The sequence below is a fragment of the Chenopodium quinoa genome, unplaced genomic scaffold, assembly GCF_001683475.1.
Source record: "Chenopodium quinoa cultivar QQ74 unplaced genomic scaffold, ASM168347v1, whole genome shotgun sequence".
NCBI lineage: Eukaryota > Viridiplantae > Streptophyta > Magnoliopsida > Caryophyllales > Amaranthaceae > Chenopodium > Chenopodium quinoa.
In genome coordinates, this window is record NW_018744845.1 from 956,009 (window position 1) to 977,392 (window position 21,384).

Consider the following 21,384-nt stretch of genomic DNA (forward strand, 5'->3'; position numbering starts at 1 on the left):
TTATTCTTTGCATTTTCGAAATTGTTAATGGGAATTTGGTGGTCTATAGCCTTGCATGGCTTTAGTTTGTCTCTTGATTCAGTGCAATATTATCAATGGTGTCTGGCAGTTTATGATACTTGAACAACTTTACTAGCAGTGTAGCAAACCCTACATCTTTTGTAAAATTTGAAAAATTATCAGCACAGACTACTAGTTTACACTTTACACTTAGTGCTGCAAAACTCCTAGGAATAATCCCAGATTTCGTTAGTCTTAAAATGGCCCATAACCTGCTAGTCTCTTGAGCATGTCATGGCATCATATCGACAAACTGATAAATTTGTTAGCCTCTTGCATGTATCATAGGTCATAGCATCATATACAGATTTAACATACTCGTACTTCAACTATATTTCACCAACAGTTATATTAAGTTTTTCCCTGCTTTCATCAACAAAAGTAACGTCCATAATGAGGTTTTACTCGTTCTTCAGTTGGCCTCCTCCGGTGTATAATAGACTTGTTCTACGTATGACTGAGTCTTCACTCTTGCTCATCTCTATAGATTAGATACCCTGAATTTCAAACACAAGTTTGAGTTTCTATAATTTGAAAACAAGGAAAAAGAAATCAATCAGTACTTCCAACTTTCTGAATTATAGGGAGATTAATTGGAATCTAAATATACAAATAAAAATTTTAATTAGATGAAGTATCTTAGGAGTAGTTGGGACAGTTAAAGATAGATTAGAAAATTAAAAATTATTTGAAGATCAAACCTATGCATACTAATTAAAAAATATAATAAAGGAACTTTTAGCATACTTCCACTCATTGTATCTTTATAATAAGGTTGTTAAATCTTGTGTCACGCTTATCCACTTGAAATTTAAATGATATAAAGCCTAATAAGTTGGTCAACACTTAATTCATTAAAATGTTGTATAATCAAAGAAACAACTGTAACAATTGTCATTAATCATAGTAGCATAGCCTTTTCTTTTCATATGTTGGTCCACCAAAAATTGAAATTAAGCACACTGATTTAGTACCCGTTCCAAGTTTTGCTCCCATCGGTGGTTTTTTTAAATAAACGGATAAAGTACAATGATGTAGACAGAATTTGATTATCACCTCTTAGTCGTTAAGTAACTTATATTTCTTCCCTTTTTTTTTTTTTTCTTTGTTGGCATGCTTTTTTAATCATGGTTATCAAAGTATAAATTCAATCATTGATATCTTGTAATATTAATAAGTAAAAGTTATATAATACGGAGTAATTGCTACGTGAAAATGTACAATGAGGCAAAGCTAGCAAGATTGTACATTGCTATTCTTTATCATCTAAAGTATGAATCACACGTGAATAGCTAAAGTAGGATATGAAAAGTGTCAACTAAAAAGAACGTAAAAAGAAAAGGCTAATTTAAATCGACGTTTTGTCAGTAATGATAATCAATGCGCAAACGTTTGTGTGTGTGGGGGGTGTTTTGTAATAATGCAAAACCTATGTAGATTACAACTGATTTACCAATCTACAATATGGATATGAAAAGTGACTGAGCCACCATGCTTTGTTAGACTTCTGGACACACCATATACCACATAATATGAACATATAAGTCAACTTAAATGTTTACACCCCAAAAATATATTGCAAATAATTCCCTAATAATTTCTACCACCCAGGTGACAACTTATTTTTTAAGTAATACATACAAATAAGACTACTAAATTATAATTTAAAAATGGACATTAGTAATGCAATCATACATGTAAAATAGTATTGCTAGAAGTTGAAATCTAAGGTCAGCATCCATTATTGAAGTTTAAGAAAACCTTTCAATATGCAGGCCCAATTGCTTTGTTTTTGTTTCATAATATAGAAAGCACAAATGGACTTGGCAATTATAAAGGATTTAAACCAACAGTCAAATATGAAATATGTTATACTAATTCAAGATAAATAATATCTTGTATATATCAAAACCTTCCACATGTTATTATAGAACTTCCTTTGTAGCCACGTATTAATCTTTAATTTTAAGGTTTTGTTCTCTTTACCCACTTATTTCTCAAAGCCTTAAGGTCGATTTTATACATAAACGGTTTGCCATAGTTTATTGTGTCAAGTCAATCCAACTTATATGTTGATCAAGCCCATGCCTAACTCTAGTATGATAAAGTAAAATGCGGATAGTGAAAGTATAAACCTTTTTTTGGTGTAAAAAAAAAATAAAAAAATAAAATACGAGTAGTGAAAGTATAAAACTTTTTTTTTTTTTTGGTGTAATATTCGTAATAAATAAGCACCTCGAATAGAAAATCAAATGTTGAAAAATTCAGACTCACAATATATTATGGCAAGTTTACCTTGACATTTTTTTTTTCCTTAATGGAAAGGTATAAGACTTCTTGAATGACTTGATGATGTACAAGATTCAGTACTATTTAAGGGCGTATTTCAAAAAATATACATAATTAAAATAAAAATTATGGCGTGCACACCAAGTTAGTTAATCGTCATTGATTGACCAACTAACATGTTTCATGATGTATCTATCAATTTAACACAACACTCATTGTACATGGACCATGATGTTGCCTTACGTCCAACAAATGACAGTGCAACATTGAAGAATACCGCCCAAGAGAAAATAATTACAATTAGGGTAAATTATATTGTTGGGTGATTATATTGCCAATTGTACACACAATAACCACCTCTTTATTCAATCAAATTGAATGACAATTACTTTCACGATTTGTTCAAAATAATCTTATTAGCCGAAGATAATCAGTGGCGGATTTGAAAACAATATCAATAACAACTTTACATTTATACAGGCCGATCTCATTGTAAGTTTTTCATAATAAAATACATTTTTTAAATATAGAATTTCTTAACACTAAATACTACTATATTGTATAAATTGAGATGACTGTGTGAAAAGAATAATCTAGTTTGATATCAAATACAGAGAACAACTTACTATTGTGATTATCTGGCAATTAACATTTGCTTTTTGCCAAGCAATCGAGCATGCCAAAGTCACACATCTATTCTTTAACTCCAATTAATCGAAAATTAATAAGGAGACTTTTATTCAAAGTTACACCCTCCCCTACTCCACATCTCTATTTTTATTTTTTTTATTTTTTTTTAAACAACTCCATATCTCTTAATAGTTGATACTTTGTTAGAATCAGATTCTTCTAGAGAGGAAAACGTTTCAAGTTCGATGAATTATTATTATTGAAAAAAAAAAGGATTTGGAATAATTGCTTATCCAAAAGTAAGGTAAAGAATTATTGTTATAGCTTAATTAAACTACTTTAATGTTTAATTGATTCCTTATTGTAGGCCTATTTTTTGATAAAATGTACAGTTGGCTCACACCAAACCAAACTCTCACAAAGTAGCAAATTGCATGTTCTAGATATTGGCCGTACTGCATATATTAATGATTTCATGTTCTGCCAAAGTAACAGCCGTAGACATGCTTTTTCCACAAATTTGGAGATTCAAAAGTAAAAGCATCTTGTTGAAATTTTTTGTTTTGGTATAACACTTAGCATATCCTAGATTCCCTTTCTAGAGTCTTGTTGAAACTCGAAAGTATTTTTGAAATTGATAAGGATTACTTCGTATTATTCGACAAGTTTCAATATGGTACGATTTTATGTTTTTTACATGAGATTGATTTCTTATAATAATCGTCTAGTAATATGCAAGTTAATCATGAATATATAAAAAAATTACACCTGATTCATACCTGAATATCTTATGACTTATAATATAAGTGTAAAATCGTATCACAAAAAATTTGTGAGACCTATAAACATAAGTTAAATTGCAATCTTGCTATGCTCCCTTTGTTTGCCTCATTAAGCCTTTATTTAATATTTTGGTTGATGAAAGACAAAATTAGTGGGCCTAATATTAAATTCGAGAGTAAAGTTAAAATCGTCTATGTTTACATTTAATTTGAATCATTATTATCTATTAAAAAAACGTGAATTAAAACTAACCAATAACCATGAAAAGCAAAATTCCCAAGAATTTCAAAGATTAATTAAGAAAAGCAAGTTGTGGTGTATAGAATGGAAGTAATAATTATTTTTCTCCCAATAAAATCGACAAAATCACATGAAAAATCAAGCAAAAGATAAAAGAAAGATTTGGGCCACAAACAAAAGTAGTACGTATAGTACAAAAGTAAATTTATTACTCTTAGGCATATTACATAACATCCACAAGATGCGCTCACTCACTAAAAAGAAAAATCTCTCAACTTTGCCTCTATATTACTCTACAAAAAAGAAGGGCAAAATGGGAAACTTAGTGATTAAGTAGACGCCTAAACATCATTATTCGTCCTAATATCTACATTTTCTTTACTTTTTACTCTTTGTTAAACAAAAAGACTAACAAAAAAACAAGCATAATGCTTACATATTGATCACACCATATAGTAAAAAAAAAGGTGCATCTCATATAATACTCTTAGCCGGAAAACCTTGTCTAGAATCTTCTCCTGAGTGAGTGAGCCGAGCCGAGCCGAGCGAGCCACCGATTAGTCGGAATCGGAATAGGGTTTTTTTTTTTTTTTTTCAGATCTTCAATTTTTTTTTTCCTTTTTGGGATTTTGGTTGCCTCAAAAAAAAACTTGGGATCAAATACGGTCGATTTGAAGAACTCTGGAACAATCCATTCTCTAGGAATTTCATCTTGATCCCACTTTTATCTCCTATCTACAAACTCAAAATTAAAAACATTTTGTACTTGTTTGGTTAATTCATTCTTCAGCTTTCAAGTCATGTCATTCATGCTTGTCATTCCTCCACTTGTTACCCAAGGGTGCCCTGAAATAAATCAAATAAAAAAAACCAATTAGACAAAAGGAAAAAACAATTTTATGAGCTCGTATAAAACGAATGTATTGTAAAACGAGTTTTTACGAGAACTTACGGAGAACTTGCTCAGCGGTAAATCTTCGAGAAACGTCTTTACAGAGCATCTTCCTCATCAAATCCTTAGCTTCAGCAGAAACAGACCTGAAAATTTTAGTTGGAAATCTAAGATTACCATGAAGAACAGCAGCAAAAGTCTCTTCAACAGTGTCACCGTAAAATGGAGGAACACCACCCAGCATAATGTACAAGATTACACCTGCACTCCAAACATCTACCTTCTCATTATACTCTCTTCCCATTAAAACCTCAGGCGCTACGTAATACGGCGTCCCGACTATCCCACTCATCTTCTCCGTCTCCCCTGCGCAACCAAACCACTCTGCTGATCCGAAATCACACAGCTTCACTCTGTTCCGTGTGTCAAACAGGATATTGTCAGGCTTTATATCCCTGTAATAAATCAAACCGGATCCTGTTAGATTCGTCTCGATATATTATATTTAAAAAAAAATTATACAGCCTGTGACCGCTGAAAGGCCGTGAAAAGTCAAATGAAGAGAACCTGTGGCAGATATAGTTACGGTGGCAATGAAAAAGCGCCTCAGCCAGCTGGGTAAAAACCGAGCAGGCGTCAGGTTCAGAAAAGGGGCCTGCTGACACGATACGATCGTACAAAGTGTCTTCCTTACACAAATCGGTGACAATAAGCAGATGAGAATCCGAATCAAATATATTATGGATCTGTAAGATATTAGGATGAGGAGAAAGAACTTGTAGGATCTTAGGCTCTTTGTCTAGGCATTGGCGGTCGATGTCGTCGTCGAGAAGGTTGCGCTTGTCGATGGATTTGACGGCAAAGGAGTCCAGTGATGAAGGGGAGAAACAGCAGTAAACGATGCCGAATCGTCCTCGGCCGATCTCCTCACAAATTTGGTACTCGGATTTGAAGCTATCACACATTTCCTTGTGGTTGGGTATTTTGGTTGAGGGTGTTTTTTGGTTTGGGGTTCAAAGAAAGGGTGGTTAGTGTGGTTTTATAAGCGGTTGAGATGGGAGAATTTTGTGGATATTATAATGGAATATTCTTTTAAGTGGTTTTTTTATGCTAGGGTAGTTTTGGTATTTTGGATTATTATTATTATTATTATTATTATTATTACTTTGTTTTTAATTTATACTAGGTTAAAATTCGGGCAATGCACAGTTTATATAAAATCTATTTTTATAATTTGTACATTTTTAAATAAGAATCGTGTACCTTGTATAAAAATATTTGTAATTTTATAGTTTTAGATTTTTATCAAAATTATAATATAATACTTGTTCAACATCGTCTAATATATATTTCAATGAAGGAGTCCATTTATTAGTGTTCTATTTACAACTGTTTCATTTTTAAAGATAAATTGATAGATTGTATGTGTAATGTAGAAGCTTTTAATATTCAAATTTTAAAATTGTCAAATATAATAGCTCTAAAAAAAATATGACATCATCCTTGTATTTAGATGGAAAAAAATTTATTATATAAGTGATATGTGGACAGTGATGACGTCAGCAACGTTTTGTTTTAGTAATAGTTAATAGAATAGATTTAGGAGAGGTCTATGGAGGTGAATATTTGGAAGGATGTTATTATTATTATTTTTTTAATTTATAATTTTTTGGAAGGATATTAGGGATGCTCCAACGGTAATTGTATGGAAGTTGGAAGAGAAATACATCCGGAAATTACTCCGTAATACATTACCTTACCTTAGTCTTTTAGGAAATTAGAATGTTATTGTGAGTGCGGATAGATACAATGTATGAGTAAATTTTTTAAGAAAATAGAGACTAAAAAAAATAAAAAAAAATTGTTAGCCTAATCCGCTGAAAACATATTTTTAGTTCAAAATCTGAACCTAACTCAAAAAAATCTGAAAATCCCGTTTTGACCTAATAGGCCAGATACTATTTTTCCGGTTAAGACATCTATATGCTCAGTCGCCTCGTTTTTTCATCAACTCTAGAAAAAAAAAATTAAAAAAAAAAAAAAGAGGTTTCTAAAGATACGGGAAAAGGATCCTGACCGTATCTCAACCGTCCACAGTTTTTTTGGTTCGATATTTATGGGTCAAACATTTTGAGAGTAAGAGAAGAAGGGTAAGGAATCTCTACCATCAAAGTGTATTTAGTGGGCCCAACTTCAAGGTTAAAATATGCAATCTTTGCCTTTGCAACTAGACCAAGCTTGCTTGATGAACTTAAACTTGTATACTTGTATTATTACTTGTATTTGTTATGCTTTGAATGCTATGGGATCCAATAGTACTCGGTATTTTTCAACTGATTACCTTGATTCAACTACTGAAGTACTGTATGTCTGTATATCGTTACAAAAACAGAAAGAGTAAATAACAATTCAAAACAATGAGTCATGTGTTATAAAAACGGAAAACGAGGAAAATAAGTAGCTCAAAATAGGCCAAATGTCAAGTAGTGGTGCGACGAGACTGGTACTAGTCATAAAGCTGTACGTTTATAATACGGTAACAAATGGGCCCACATGCCACCCATAACTTTTTGTGTTTGTGCCTATCTAATTTTCTTTACTGTGTGTTTTCTTTGTAACACCAATAATAGAGTAGTTTATTGGAATCTTTATCTTTGATCCAACATTTTTTAATTGATAGGCAGTGAGGCACTCTTAAGCTAGTAATATAAGTAGTCATGGAATTGCGCATTTTATCTATGATTAGGCCTGTATTCAAGGTGTGATTTGTCGCTAGTATGTTAAATTATGGGCTCCTAATCTTATAATTAGACCTCACTAAACTATTTTGATATTGGTATTCAAATTGTATTATGTGGGTTAGCGCACTGCTCATTGATTTGGAGTGTTGCTATTTTTATTCCCTACTTACAAGCACAATTAGATATATATATATATAAATACTAATGCAAATCTATGTGGATAATTATAGGTTGTTAGTAGAAAAGATTACTCAAAAGTAAAGTTTGATATGCACCTCAGTTGTGCTTTTCTTAAGAGAATAATGACTTATTTGAAATAAAAATTCGAATAAGTTGAGTTCAAATAAGTTCAGTAAAAAATACTTGTTTAAGTTCAAACTAAATTACACATCCATACAAATAAATTCAGGTAATCATAATGAGTTGGTGTAGGCTATGTTATACTGTATTTGCTTTATTTTCACTTTTTTAAAGTCTTATAAATTCCGATTATTTAAATCCTATTAAAATCTAAGTAAGATAAGCTATGCACAACAGATAAATTCAGATATAATATAAGTTCAAGAAAATAAATATTGTACTTCCTTAATTAAACATAATAGTTTGTAAATTATTATTTCCTTAACTTTTCCTTATATCAAATCATCGGTAATAAAAAGAGAGTTAGGTATCAATATTAGAAGATCAATAATTGCCTTACTAAAGTGCATAAGCTGATCACTATATATCATCTTATCTCTTTTACAATAGTTCTATCACCTTATCATCTTTGATTTAATTTCTTGTTCTATATATCTTCCTATCATATAACAACTCCACTAACTTCTAGTCCTGATCAACCTGCTCTTTGTATCATTTTTAGGTTAGAAAAACTTGGACGTAGCCATACACTTACAGAAATATACTAACGCGTGTATTAGCTTGTCAAATAATAATGAACCTTAAATTAATTTATCAATATTGTTAAGGTCTTAAAGGATAATAAACTATGTAGTAAATAAAGTAACATTTAAATTATTTACACGATTCAATATTCAAAAATATTATCTTTGATCATTAATACCTTTAACCATACAGTTGATGAATTTGTATAATGTAAACTTTATATAAAAAAAAAAAAAAAAAAATATGTTCAGCCCAGCAAGATAAATAATCAAATTAATTTTATTTCTCTTTAATTTATTTTGTCGATTTCTAATAAAATTAATACTGCAAATAAATTGTATAAAAGGATCTATATTATAAGTATTTAAGAGCAGAATAAGTACAGTTCTTAAATTATTTTATGAATGCATGTGCAATTTGCGTCAAGCATTTACATGTGAGATAAAGATCGATGTGACGTTCTATGAGTATCTTACTTCAATAGGGAGCTTATTTCGGCCATGAGGATATTAATGTTGTGATGAACTAGTGTGACATACAAGCATTGCATATGTTTGCCTTAGAATAGTAGCTAGTAGCCTAGTATAGTCCAATTACATAATATATTTTCCAATTAAAACTAAGATGAAGCGATTTATACCAAGTTACCAACGTTCAAATCAAGCAACCTTCTAGATGAAAACTTGGGCCTTTACAATCAACAATAACGTAATTATTACTAGCTTAAGGATTAACAATTAATGTTTATTTTTAAGGTAAGGAGAATAAAACTACTAAACCGACACTTCTCATATATTAATCCAGCTCAACTTTACAGGTCAGACTCGTTGGAAATAAAGGGAAAGGATAAGGAAATTTTCCACCACTAAACAACCTCTAGTGAGATTTGATCTCGTGAAAACCTTCATGTCATGAGGTCAAATTTCTACTACTAGACCAAATCTTGCTTGATAATATAGTTGATTGTTTAAGGATTAACTGTTAATTGTTTACAACACAACCTCTAGCTAAAAAGATTTTGTATATACTCCCTTTGGGAATTCGTAATAAAAATCTTTATCATTAATTGTTTCCATAATAAGTTTTTGTACATCCTAATATAGATTGTTAATCAACTAAACTAACTAGGATACACGCACTAGAGTACCACCTCTTTTAATAATCTCCGTTGCGTACCGTCATTAAGCAAGTCCCACGCCGCATTACGTCGAACCCCCACCCCACGTACTCCTTCAATTAAAAAATTATCAAGCTTAAAGTACTTCACTAATTATGCCTTAAGTAAAAAGCTAGCTATGATAATAAAGAACTAAAGATGATATCCCAAATAAAATCTTACTTGTATGTGCTTATGGCGGCAGCGCCTCCATATAATAAAATTATAACATATGGTCAAATAATAAACTCCGTATATAGTTTTGGAATATTTCAACAGCATCTAAAAAAGTTACAAACTAAACATAATTTGGGTTAATTCAATTCTAAATATTAAACACATGCTAAAAAAAACCATCAAAATTCCCCTGCTTTTAAAAATCAAACTAAGAAATTAGGCAGTGAGTATAAGTTGACGGGGTGACCCATGCTAATTAAAGTGACAGAAGCTGTTGAAATTGAACGTATGACGGCCATTATTAATTATAATTATATTAATGCAATTAAATTAATTAATTTAATCAATCGTATGACCCGTGCTTTATTGCTTGATAATCAAACTTATTGATTTGAGGATGACTTATTAGAAAAAATATAAATGAAATTGATAGACAACTTCCAGAAGAATAACACGTCTTTTATTTTCTCAAAGTCAAATATTTACGTGGAATATATAATATAAATATATATATAATATAGTTGTATATATTTTGAATTAATTTGGTCAAGTAAGAAAATCTAATGGAGTATTTTGTTAAGACGATACTTTATGCTACCAAGTAGTAATTTGTTTCGGAGCATGCTTTGGAAAATTGGTCATCATGTTGATTTTATCAACGTCATTCATTACGTGAATAGAATTTAAATTGATTTTTTAACTTTATTGTTTTAAAACAGTTAACATCAATGTTGTTCTCAATTGTCAATTTTACTTTGTTCACTTGGTTAGTAGCTTTATTAGTATAGTGTGGATTAGTCGTCATAGGTAGGTTGCCAACAACTTAGAGGTTTTGGGTACGATAAAGTTTAGACACTGATTTGAAATGGACACGGAAAAATAATGTCGTCCAAAACCTAGAGGTTAATTTATACAGATACAATTAATACGATGTTTATTACTGTAGAAGACTAATTTTAAGGACTTTTAATGCTCCGTAAATATGGTTAGATGTCGAATGAATCCTATGTTTAGTTCATGTTTAAAATGAAAAAAGAAAAATTATTAATACAAGAATACGGTAATATATATTTTGATTTCTCTTGATACGGTAGGGTTAGATCATGAGATCAAGACTCCCATGTATTTTTCTCTTCACAGGAAAAACAACACACACAATTTGTCTTTATGATGATGTGTTTGTGCTTTATAGTTCACTGTTGGACTGATAATTCTAGTAATGCAAATCGGAGAGTGAACCTTGAGCTACCCTTTTAGTGTTCTGCCCGCAGTCAGAGATGCGCCCGCAGTCTTCCGAGGCAATTGTCAAACGACGAAGCTGCCTTTCCCGCAGCAATCACTGCACCCACAGCCCAGTAGACACAAGTTTGTGTGTTGGTTTTCGGGGTAACTGTTTGTGTTTTGAGCTTCTTTTTCGATATTATCTATTATTACGAACCTTCTCATTATTATTTAGTAGTTCATTATTTATGAAACCTGGCCTAAACACAAAACTAAAGCTGGGAATCGTGCCATGCCGGGCCGCAACAAGCCTTGTCTTGCTGTGCCTGGTGGTAGGTCGTGCCGTGCCGTGTCGGGACGGGGTGTGCCAACGTGCCTGGCGTGCCGTGCCGGGTATTGGGCAACCCATAAATTTTATTTTAAAAAAAATCGATATACTACCTCTGGTTCTTGTTACTCGCAACAATTGCCAAAAACGGATGGTTCACATTACTTGAAACAATTTTTTTCTTTCCTTTTTTAGTAAGTTTTTGGGTGGTAACTGATTAATATACCCTTACTTTTTTTCTTTAAACAACCTTATTAAACTACAACTCTGATTTCATTAGATTAAACCTCAAGCTTAATTAATTTCACCCTCATCCCCATTATTTTTCTCTCTCCTCCTCCAACCCCATTCTCATGGTGGCTTCGTGGATTAAGAGCGGTGAGTTCGACGGTGTGGCTTAAGAGCGGTGAGTTCGACGATGGTGGCTTAAGAGCGGTGAATTCGATGGTGAGTTCGACAGCGGTGAGTTCGACGGTGGTTTGTGGTTCGTGGTTGGTGGCTTGTGGGTAATTTATTCCAGATCTGTGGGTTAGCTGTGGTAGGTGGGTTCGGTGGGTTTGGTGGGTTGTTGTGACTCGTGGGTTTGTGGGTTTGGTGGGTTGCTGCGGCTCGTGGGTTTGGTGAGTTCATTGGTTTGTTGTAGATTGTGGGTTCGTGGGTGCGGTGGGTCAACAGGGTTCGGTCACTACAACAAATAAGTTATTTTGCGACAGCCAAAATTTGTCGCAAAAAATAGTTGCGACAGTCAATTGTCGTAAGCCGTTTGTCGCAGTCTGAATCGTCGTAAAATTTTATTTTTGCGACAGTTTGACTGTCGTAAAAAAATTATTACGACGGTTTTACTAATTTCAACGACAATTTTTTATTTTGTCACTGTAATTATTTTACGATAGTTTAAAACCGTCGTAAGTTACGATAGAAATCAAAACTGTCGTAAAAGATGATTTTACCGACGGCTGGACGTCGTAAATAGCCGTCGCAAAAAAATTAAAAATAAAAAATAAAAAAAAATAAACGCCATTCCCCTGCCCCCCCTACCCAGGCCTCCCTGCCCCTTACCCCCACAGCAACCTTTCACACCACCATTAACTCCCCCTTCCCACCACCGACGACAACTCTCCCTTCTCACCACCACCTTACACAAAGAAACATTAAGATCTGATCTAAAAATTAAACCCCGACAAATAAAACACAAACAAAATAAACCCAACATATAATTCGCAAAGATAAATGAAAATATAAAATAAAAATACATAAAAATAACAAAACATCAAACAAGAAATACAAATATACATCAAAAATCAAAAACCCACAAAAAAATCGAAAAAAAAAATAGAAATTATCGAAACAATACATAATTCGAAGAAACAAGCCACGATAAATCAAAAGAAAATACACGAAATATAACAAATTCAAACAAAAATAAACGAAAAATAAACACGAAAATAGACGGAAAAAAAAAATTCAAACGAATATAAACGAATCAAACGAACAACAAAAATACGGCAATATAAGCACAAAATAATGACTTTAGAAAAAAAAATATCTAAATATAAACAAAAGCCACAATAACAAAAACGAAAAATACAAAAAATTAAACATACCTTTGAAAATTTCCTCCTTTTTGGGTGTTGATTGTCAAATTCGACCATAAAAACTCTAGATCTGGAATTTTTATGGTCGAATTTGACAAAAAAAAAAACTCAACGTCATGAAATTGGACCTCAAATACACGAATTTCAATTCACTTAGCCACCTTCGCCATTTTTTTGAACACAAGAAAGAGCGGAAAAAAGGAGGACGGAAAAGAGAGGATAGAAGGAGGATGAGAAACAAAGAGGAGACCGAAAAAGAGAGGAAAGAGAGGAAGAGAAGAGGGGAGATGATCCGAGAAAGAGAGGGGAGAGAAAATATGAAAGAGAAGAGAGGAACTGAGAGAAGGTGGAGAAGAGGAGAGCGAAATAAAGAAAAAGAGAGGGGAGGAGAGGAGGGAGAAATTGAGAGGGGAAATAGAGAGAGTGGAGAGAGAATTAGAGGTGATGAAACGACGAAAGAGAATTTAGGGTTTTGTGTGGGCTTGTTGAATTGGGTATTTAAATACCATTAATTTTAAAAAAAAAATAAAAATCAACTCTACGATAGCCATAAGCTGTCGCAAATTGCGACAGTTTTGAGAACCGTCGTAATTTGCGACAATTTATAGTTGTCGTAAATATTAAAAAAAATTGTAATTATTTTTAGTGTCTATTGCAACAGTTTATTGGCTAAAAACTGTCATAAAAAAACCGTCGTAATATTACGACAGTTACAAAAACTGTCGGCGTAGAATTAAAATATTACAACAGTTTTGCTAGATATCGTAGAAAACTGTCGTTATTTGCCCGGATTCTAGTAGTGGGTGGTGTTGGGTGGTGGTGGTGCTAGGTGGTTTCGGTGGTGCTGGGTTGTTTCGGTAGTGCTGGGTGGTTTTAGCGCTGCTTAGTGGTGGTGGTTCGTGGTTTCAGTGCTGTTGGGTGGTGCTAGTGGTGGTGGGTTATTTACTTTAATTTTGGTTGAAATTGTTTTTTTTTTTTAGGTTAGATTTATACTGAAGTATATGCCCTTATTTTTCACTAACTTTGTTTAAGGTCTTTTGCCTAGGTTACCGCAAAACTTCTTTTTGTTGCGAGTAACAAGAACCGGAGGTAGTACAATATATTGTTTTAAAGAAACTCAAACTTATTGTGACTAACAACCATATTAAGTAATTGTGTTAATTTTTGTACCAAATGGGGTATTACTCATGTCGTGTCGACCGAATCGTCGTGCTGTGCTCGTGCCGAAATTTCCAAGATGTGTTCAGGCCATGGCCCACTATTTGGTCTTCGTATCGTGCCGTGCCGCTGACGGGCTCGTGCCGGGCCGGGCCGAGCCAATCTTGTGTCAGGCCCGTGCCACCCGTGGGCCAGCACGACCCATGCCCAGCTACCATCCACAAGCCTACCTTTTGAAATCTGAATAATTCTTGTAGCAATTCCATCCTTCGAGTTTAGCTGCACGAAATACTTAGGGGCATGCATCACTTAAAAACTTGTACCAATGCTGGCGTATTTCGCTTCTAAGGAATTGGATTATGTTCCGTGGCGCGATTATGTTATTGAGATATTCATCAATCTAGTATTTCTCTTTCATCATCTTATATATTGGAATCAACAAGTATTTTACCAACATTCACTGTTGAGTGCTCTCTTTGTTTTTAGCTATACTGAGAATGTGTAATAATTTTGCCGATTCATTTGTTAATGCATAACTTTGACTATTACAAAGTTATATCTTTAATGTGAATCGTGTCTATTAATAAAAATCATGAAAAGATTTGTGGCTACTTATAAAAATTATGAAAAGGTGACATGACAAACTATAAATTGAGATTGTTTTATACCACTCCATTCATTTCTTTTTATTCTTTACATTTTGAATTTCACGATTTCAATTCGAATGTGGATCTTTGACCATCTTAGTACTTCGTATATAATATGATATGAGAAAAAATTTTAAAAATTTTGATACTTCGTATTTTTAAAATACATTTCAAGTAGTCGAATGTAACAAGGCCAGGTCTCACTTAATATGGTTTTAATATTTATAAAAGTGAATTTTTATAGTTAAAACTTTAAACCTTTGACTATAAAATTCAAAATATTCAGCAAAAGCAATTGATAGAGTTAGTTGTAGTTATATATATATATATATATATATATATATATATATATTCAAAGTTAAATATGTGAATAACACAATATATATAGTCAAATTGTTGCTTTTAATTTGAATGAAATGGAGAAATAATTAATTAATTCATTAAAGATATTTTGATTAAAATTCAACATTAACGAGTCATTACAATTTATAATCTATTACATGTCATTTGACCATAAAGTCAAAATATTCAGCAAAAGAAATTGATAGAGTTAGATGTAATTATATTTATATATATAGTCAAAGTAAAATATGTAAATAATACAATAGTCAAATTGTTGCTGTTAATTTGAATGAAATGGAGAAATAATAAATTGATTCATTAAAGATATTTATGATTAAAATTCAACATTATTAACGAATCATTACAATTTAGAATCTATTACATGTCATTTAGGCCTTATTTACTTCACCTTAAAAAAAACATATATAATAGCCTTCCAAAAAAAATAAAAAAATAAAAAATAAAAAAAATAAAAAAATTATTCAATAAATTTAATTTCAGTTTAATAAAATCAATAACTTTAAAGAGGAAACATGATAAAGAATCAGTAAAAATAAGTTTTCATCAGTAAAAATAATTCATTTCAGTATAAATAATTTTAATAGAAAAATAAGGTGAAGAGAACATGACCTTAATATTTTAATCGATTACAAAAAAGTACTACCTATATATCTAAATAAGTACATCAATTTGACTTTTACATTACTTATATACCAATATTAACTTGATTTTATACTTATATAAAGAGAAATTGTTATTATGTAAAACTTATTAAATTATATAGTCAAAAAGTTTCACAATGTATCCCTAGCTACCTTATAAAAAGTTCAAGATTACTCTTATGAATAGTTTGCTGCCAATTATACCCTTCAAAATATGCATTTACATCTGTACCCTCATTTATATGTACAAGTTTTGATTTTGCCTTTATTAATGTTAATTGCTTTTTTTTTTTTTTTGCCTTCATTAATATTTATTGTTATTTTTAAAACTATTTAGAATAGTGTGTGGACATTTATATCCCCACAATATTTGTTTACATATTTTCCCTCATTAATGTAACCAACAACTGAAAAAGCTCGCCGAACAAGGCTAGCTATGGCGCATGCGTTAGCCACCCTAATATTTGAATATTTCAATAACTTCAACTTAATACCGTACATGTTTTGCTAATAAACAATTAAAAATATTATGAGTAATGGTCAAACTTGTAAATTAACACGTGTCTCACACAAATTAATTCATGTACTCCATACGAAATACTATTAACCAACAAGAGTTGGCTCAAGTGGTAAGTAGCTTGATATCGCTTAAGGGGGGTCTCGAATTCGAGCCTCACCGAATGCTAAAAACTCTTGTTGGGAGACTCACTCACCATAAGTCAGGTGTGCTATTCGAGTTGGATTTGAATATACTCAGAGCTAAGCTCCGGTGAACCGGGTGTGTCAAACTCCGTACGAAGTACTTTGTAGAGTGCATTTAAGCGCATAGCGCCTATTTATTAGGTATGCATATATGAGGGCATTCTAGGTTTTTTTTTTTTTTTTTTTTTTTTTTTTTTTTTTTTTAATTTGATGTTTTTCTATAGTGGTTCATTTTTGTGTACTATTATGCATGTATAATGTATCATTAAAGTATAAGATGTCTTAATAGTACTTTTGGTGTACTATTATGCATGAAATGGTACTTTTTGCCATCTTATGTCGTCGAATATTTTTCCTCTAAAATACCTACCACCTGTCACCTATTATGCATATAGTGGTACTTTTTGCCATTCTATTTATTTCTAAAGCATATAGGCGCTATGCGCCAATACTTAACCTACTCTGTATTACGTAAGATATTACTCCCTCCGTTCCTTTTTGTTTTTACGTTTTTATTTAGGGTGTTCCTTTTTATTCTTTACATTTAAGATCTTTCTTTTGTAAGCCATTAATTTTGAACAAAATTACCCTTACATTTAGGATCTTTCTTTTTTAAGCTATTAATTTTGAACAAAATTACCTTGCTTTACAACTTACATACTCAATTGCCCTCCACTTTTTTTGGACAATTATACCATTTATAATATTTTAATGGGTTTTTAATGCTCATTACTACTTTCTCTCTCATCTTTCTTCTACTTTTTTCCTACTTTCTTTACCTCATATGTATAATATTCCTTTTTTTAACTAAAATTGTATTTTTAATGATTGAATTTATGTCAATATACCTTAATTTTATACAATTTTTTAATAAACGTGCATAATTCTAAACGTAAAAACAAAAGGGAACAGAGGACATTATTGGGAATAAATCTGACATTATAATTTATAACGGTCATGGCAAATTGGCAAGTAAGTAGTTTGAATTTTGAAACCAGAAAAATTACATTATTGACACTAAGTTGAGTTCCCAAAATTATGATCAGTTAAACAACATATCAGGGCAACCCATGTGGGGTTACTGTCTTTAAGCCTTGGGTCCATCCCATGTGGTCTCTTTTTATCGTTTATTCGTTTTCATACAGTATTACTTTTAGCTTATAAGTGGTCTGCCTTATTTATATGCTCTTTTTTTGGACTATTTTTTTTATTAAAAAATAAAAGAAAAGAAAAATTATATACGAAGTAGTAGAGTGGGTGGTCTAAGGTCTAACCTTAACATGCATTAGTCCTGAAAATAAGGGAGAAATGGATTATGGAAGCACTAAAGAATCACATCTTTAGCTTAATTAAACTACTTTTAAAGGTTGATTAGTTCTAGAGCAATTTAGTGGAAAAATCTAAGATATTGACTATACAATTGGTCAAGTTTGTCTTGCACTATTATTATTGCTGACATGACACACTTATCTCTTACTCTCTTTGTTTTGTAATAATTGTAATAATAGACATTATATAAAATTTGGGAGAAATATATTTTAAAGTGAGGATCAAAGGAGGATTTTTGTTCAAATAATAAGTAGTATAAATTATTGTTAATAAGAGAAAAATAATTAAAAAAAAATAGTAGTGTAAGTTAGGAGATAGAAATAATAAAACATTTATAATTGTCAAAACTAATACAAGTATTAAACGGAAGAAATACAATATATATCACATGTAATATTACATGTAAATGAAGATTGGCCAATAGCCATAGGCCAAAAAAAAATAAGGACAACCACTTATCACTTTTCTAGGATTTATGGAGTAGGAAATGGCCTTTTTTTCTTTTTTATTGTTAAAAACAACCTAAATTAATAATACCACCATAAATATGGTGAGATTAGGAGCATAATTTGTTCCTAGCTACTCCCTTTGTCCCTTAATTATTGCTCCTCTTTCCTTTTTGGGGTGTCCCTTTTATTTTGCCCCATGCCACTTATAGTTGTAGGGGTCACTTTTTTTCTCTCACAAACAAGGTTTTGGACCCACCACTATTCTCTCTCATCAAATTTACACAACCAAAAATTAATAAAGTAAACATACATTATGAGGCAAAAATAAAGGGACGGAGGGAGTATTTAACTTCTTCGTTTGTCCAAAGCATATCTAGCCTTTTGTTAGGTAATTAGCTTCTCGCCTCTCCATACTCTTGAAAGGATACTTGCCACCCTTGCTACATACTGAAAATTCTTAGCTCAAAATACTTCTAACATCTTTATAAATATCTTTGGAGTACATTAAAACCTTAAGCAAGAGATTAAGTATTTCCAAGATCACCCTTGATCACCTAGCTATTACAAATGTTAGTTATTTATTTTCTCCTTAGCTTTGTCTACTCTTCGAACAAAGATTACATATACGTTTTTTAGCTATCATTTAGGTAATAAGAATAATCATATCGGTGTCCGTTAACTTTTGAAGTCAACCTAATTTGAGCTAACGTTCTAAACACTTTGAAAGCGAAGGGGGAATGAAATGGTCAGGCCGTAAAGGTTCTTACCCTCAAAGGTTCTATAATAGAAATTGACCCCCAACCTCAAGACTAAAAGGTCTTTTTATACCAATCGACGACCAATTTATTTATAAAAAGATAGACTTATATAATACAGTATTATTAGTACCAAATTTAACTCCAACTTTTCAAATTTGGGTAATGATGTACTCCGTATATTGCTAGGATTTTCTAAAATGAAATAAGACTGAAATTAATGACAAAATCACGCATAAATAGTACTTTGTATTTATAATATTTAATTATCTAATGTTTTGATGGCGTTCACTAGCAAAATCCTTATACATGACCTTAAAGGCTATGTAGCCTATATTTATCATAACCCTAAAGGCTAATCCTTGTACAACAAGCCTATATTAAACGATGAATGTGACCATATATTTAGATTTAGAAAATATAGACACGAGGAGAGAGAGCATATGAAATGAGCATATAGTATGATAAATGCACATACAAACCTACTTTAAACGCCAATATGAATGGTCGGCCTCAAGTGTCAGCGTCAGATCAGCGTTTTGTCAAAAAGAGGACCACTGTATCTGTACGTCAATAATCCAACTGCGACGGCATTTACGGGTCATTAATGTGCGTTTTGACGGGGATTTGCCTTAAGTGTAGTGTGATACGTTCATTCGCTTTTCTTTTCCTCTTTTTTATTATTGATACGTGCTTTTGTTCTTTGATAATTAGTCGTAATTTACGGCTTACGTTATTCTATCATATTATTTGAATTTACTCTTTTGAATGGTAATTTGTTGCAATTGTTTGATTGCCTATAGATTTTGGACTTTAATGTTAATTGAAAAAAAAAGCATATAAAAATCCATATAGATGACTAATTTACTTATAGATGACTAATTGACTACTTTCTCCATCCCACAATAATATGTTGGACTTTTTTCACCATTTACATATTAACTTCAACCATAATTTTTTACTAACATAATAAAAATATATTTTATCATAAAATATGTTGTTAGATAGGTATTAATATAATGTTTTATAATATAAATTTTTATATTTTTTCTTAATTATAAAAAAAGTCAAAGTAGTACATTGATATGTGAGTAAAGTTAATTGTGTCAGTTATCGTGGGATAGAGGGAGTATGACATTTGCAACTTAGTGTCACTTTTTTTCAATTCGAGAATCAAATTATAAAGGCTATGGTCTACAGAGTATACTTTGTATTGTTTTTCTAATATATGTGTACTTTTGATTTATTAAAGGGAAAAGTACAAGTTTATCATCATGATATACCCAAAAAAAAAAAAAAAAACCCGATATCTGATATTTTCGTAAATGTTATATTGACTAGTAGGATTTTTTGATGATTTATTTACAAAAATATCACTAGTTAGTGAGGCTTCCTCTTATTAAAGTTGAATTCACAATGTAAAGTATTGACTATAGGAAAAAATAGTTATACCAAATACTTAAAAACAATTGCCATGAACCATGTCCTTCTTCCCTTCGCATTTCTTAATTAATATACAAAATTCAATTTATTTCTAACTTTTGCCCCTTACACTATTTTGAGGTGTGCCTTTGAATTTGCCTATACATAATTTGATTTGTTTTTCCCTTTGCTCTCTTCTCATGTGCCCAACTTTGCTCATACATGAGCACAACTTTAATAAACCTCAATTTTAAATGAAAATTGAAATATAGGACAATCTTGTAGAATGGAAGGAACATTATTGTTTAAGAAAATCTTAAATGACTCAAACCATAGACTTTCAAATACTTCTTTATATAAATTCCTTGATTTGAACAAGCAAAAATTCTAATAAACTTAAGACTTTGACAAACTTTTTATTCAATCAACTTTTTTTTTCTTTTTTCTTTCTTTTTGGAATCTCTACAATATAATACCTTTCCACACCGGCCACCCACGTCTTCTCTTAAATGATCTAATTAGCATAAGCCACAAAAAATAAATAATCCCATAAATTGATACTCACATTTTAAAATTTTTCTTCAATCAAGAATAAGAATCAATGTGAAACTAAGAAAAGCATATTTAATAAAATGATTGAATAATTTTGACTCATTTTTTGAGAAAACTTGCACATGCAAATACTTAGAGCACAAGATATATGCAACAATCTAAATAGATATTCTTTATGATTTTGGTAGGTTAACTGATCGAAAATACGTACGGAAAAATTAAGAGAAAAGGACACTTAATTATCTTCATAAATCATGATTAACCATTGTCCACAAAATTAGTTTAGGTCAAAATACAAATGGGTCCCACCCATGTGACCTTGTATTAGTTTTAACGATGCATGTAGTTTGTTCGTCCCCCACAACGTTA

General features: G+C 31.4%; 1 protein-coding gene across 1 annotated transcript; it reads right to left on the reverse strand.

Annotated features, from left to right (window-relative positions):
- Nucleotides 1-4,176: 4,176 nt before the first annotated feature.
- Nucleotides 4,177-6,018, reverse strand: LOC110704570 (phosphoenolpyruvate carboxylase kinase 1-like). Its single transcript, XM_021882380.1, has 3 exons — nucleotides 5,462-6,018; nucleotides 4,955-5,349; nucleotides 4,177-4,848 (listed from the first exon to the last, which is right to left on the reverse strand). The coding sequence occupies exons 1-3, from the start codon at nucleotides 5,857-5,859 to the stop codon at nucleotides 4,796-4,798; spliced, it is 846 nt and encodes a 281-aa protein (XP_021738072.1). The 5' UTR covers nucleotides 5,860-6,018; the 3' UTR covers nucleotides 4,177-4,795.
- Nucleotides 6,019-21,384: the final 15,366 nt, after the last annotated feature.

Coding starts and splice junctions, on each gene's coding strand:
- LOC110704570 (XM_021882380.1), bottom strand. CDS start 5,859: ATGTGTGATAGCTTCAAATCCGAGTACCAAATTTGTGAGGAGATCGGC. Junction 5,350..5,461: donor CGTAACTATATCTGCCACAG/GTTCTCTTCATT, acceptor GATTTATTACAG/GGATATAAAGCCTGACAATA. Junction 4,849..4,954: donor TACCGCTGAGCAAGTTCTCC/GTAAGTTCTCGT, acceptor GATTTATTTCAG/GGCACCCTTGGGTAACAAGT.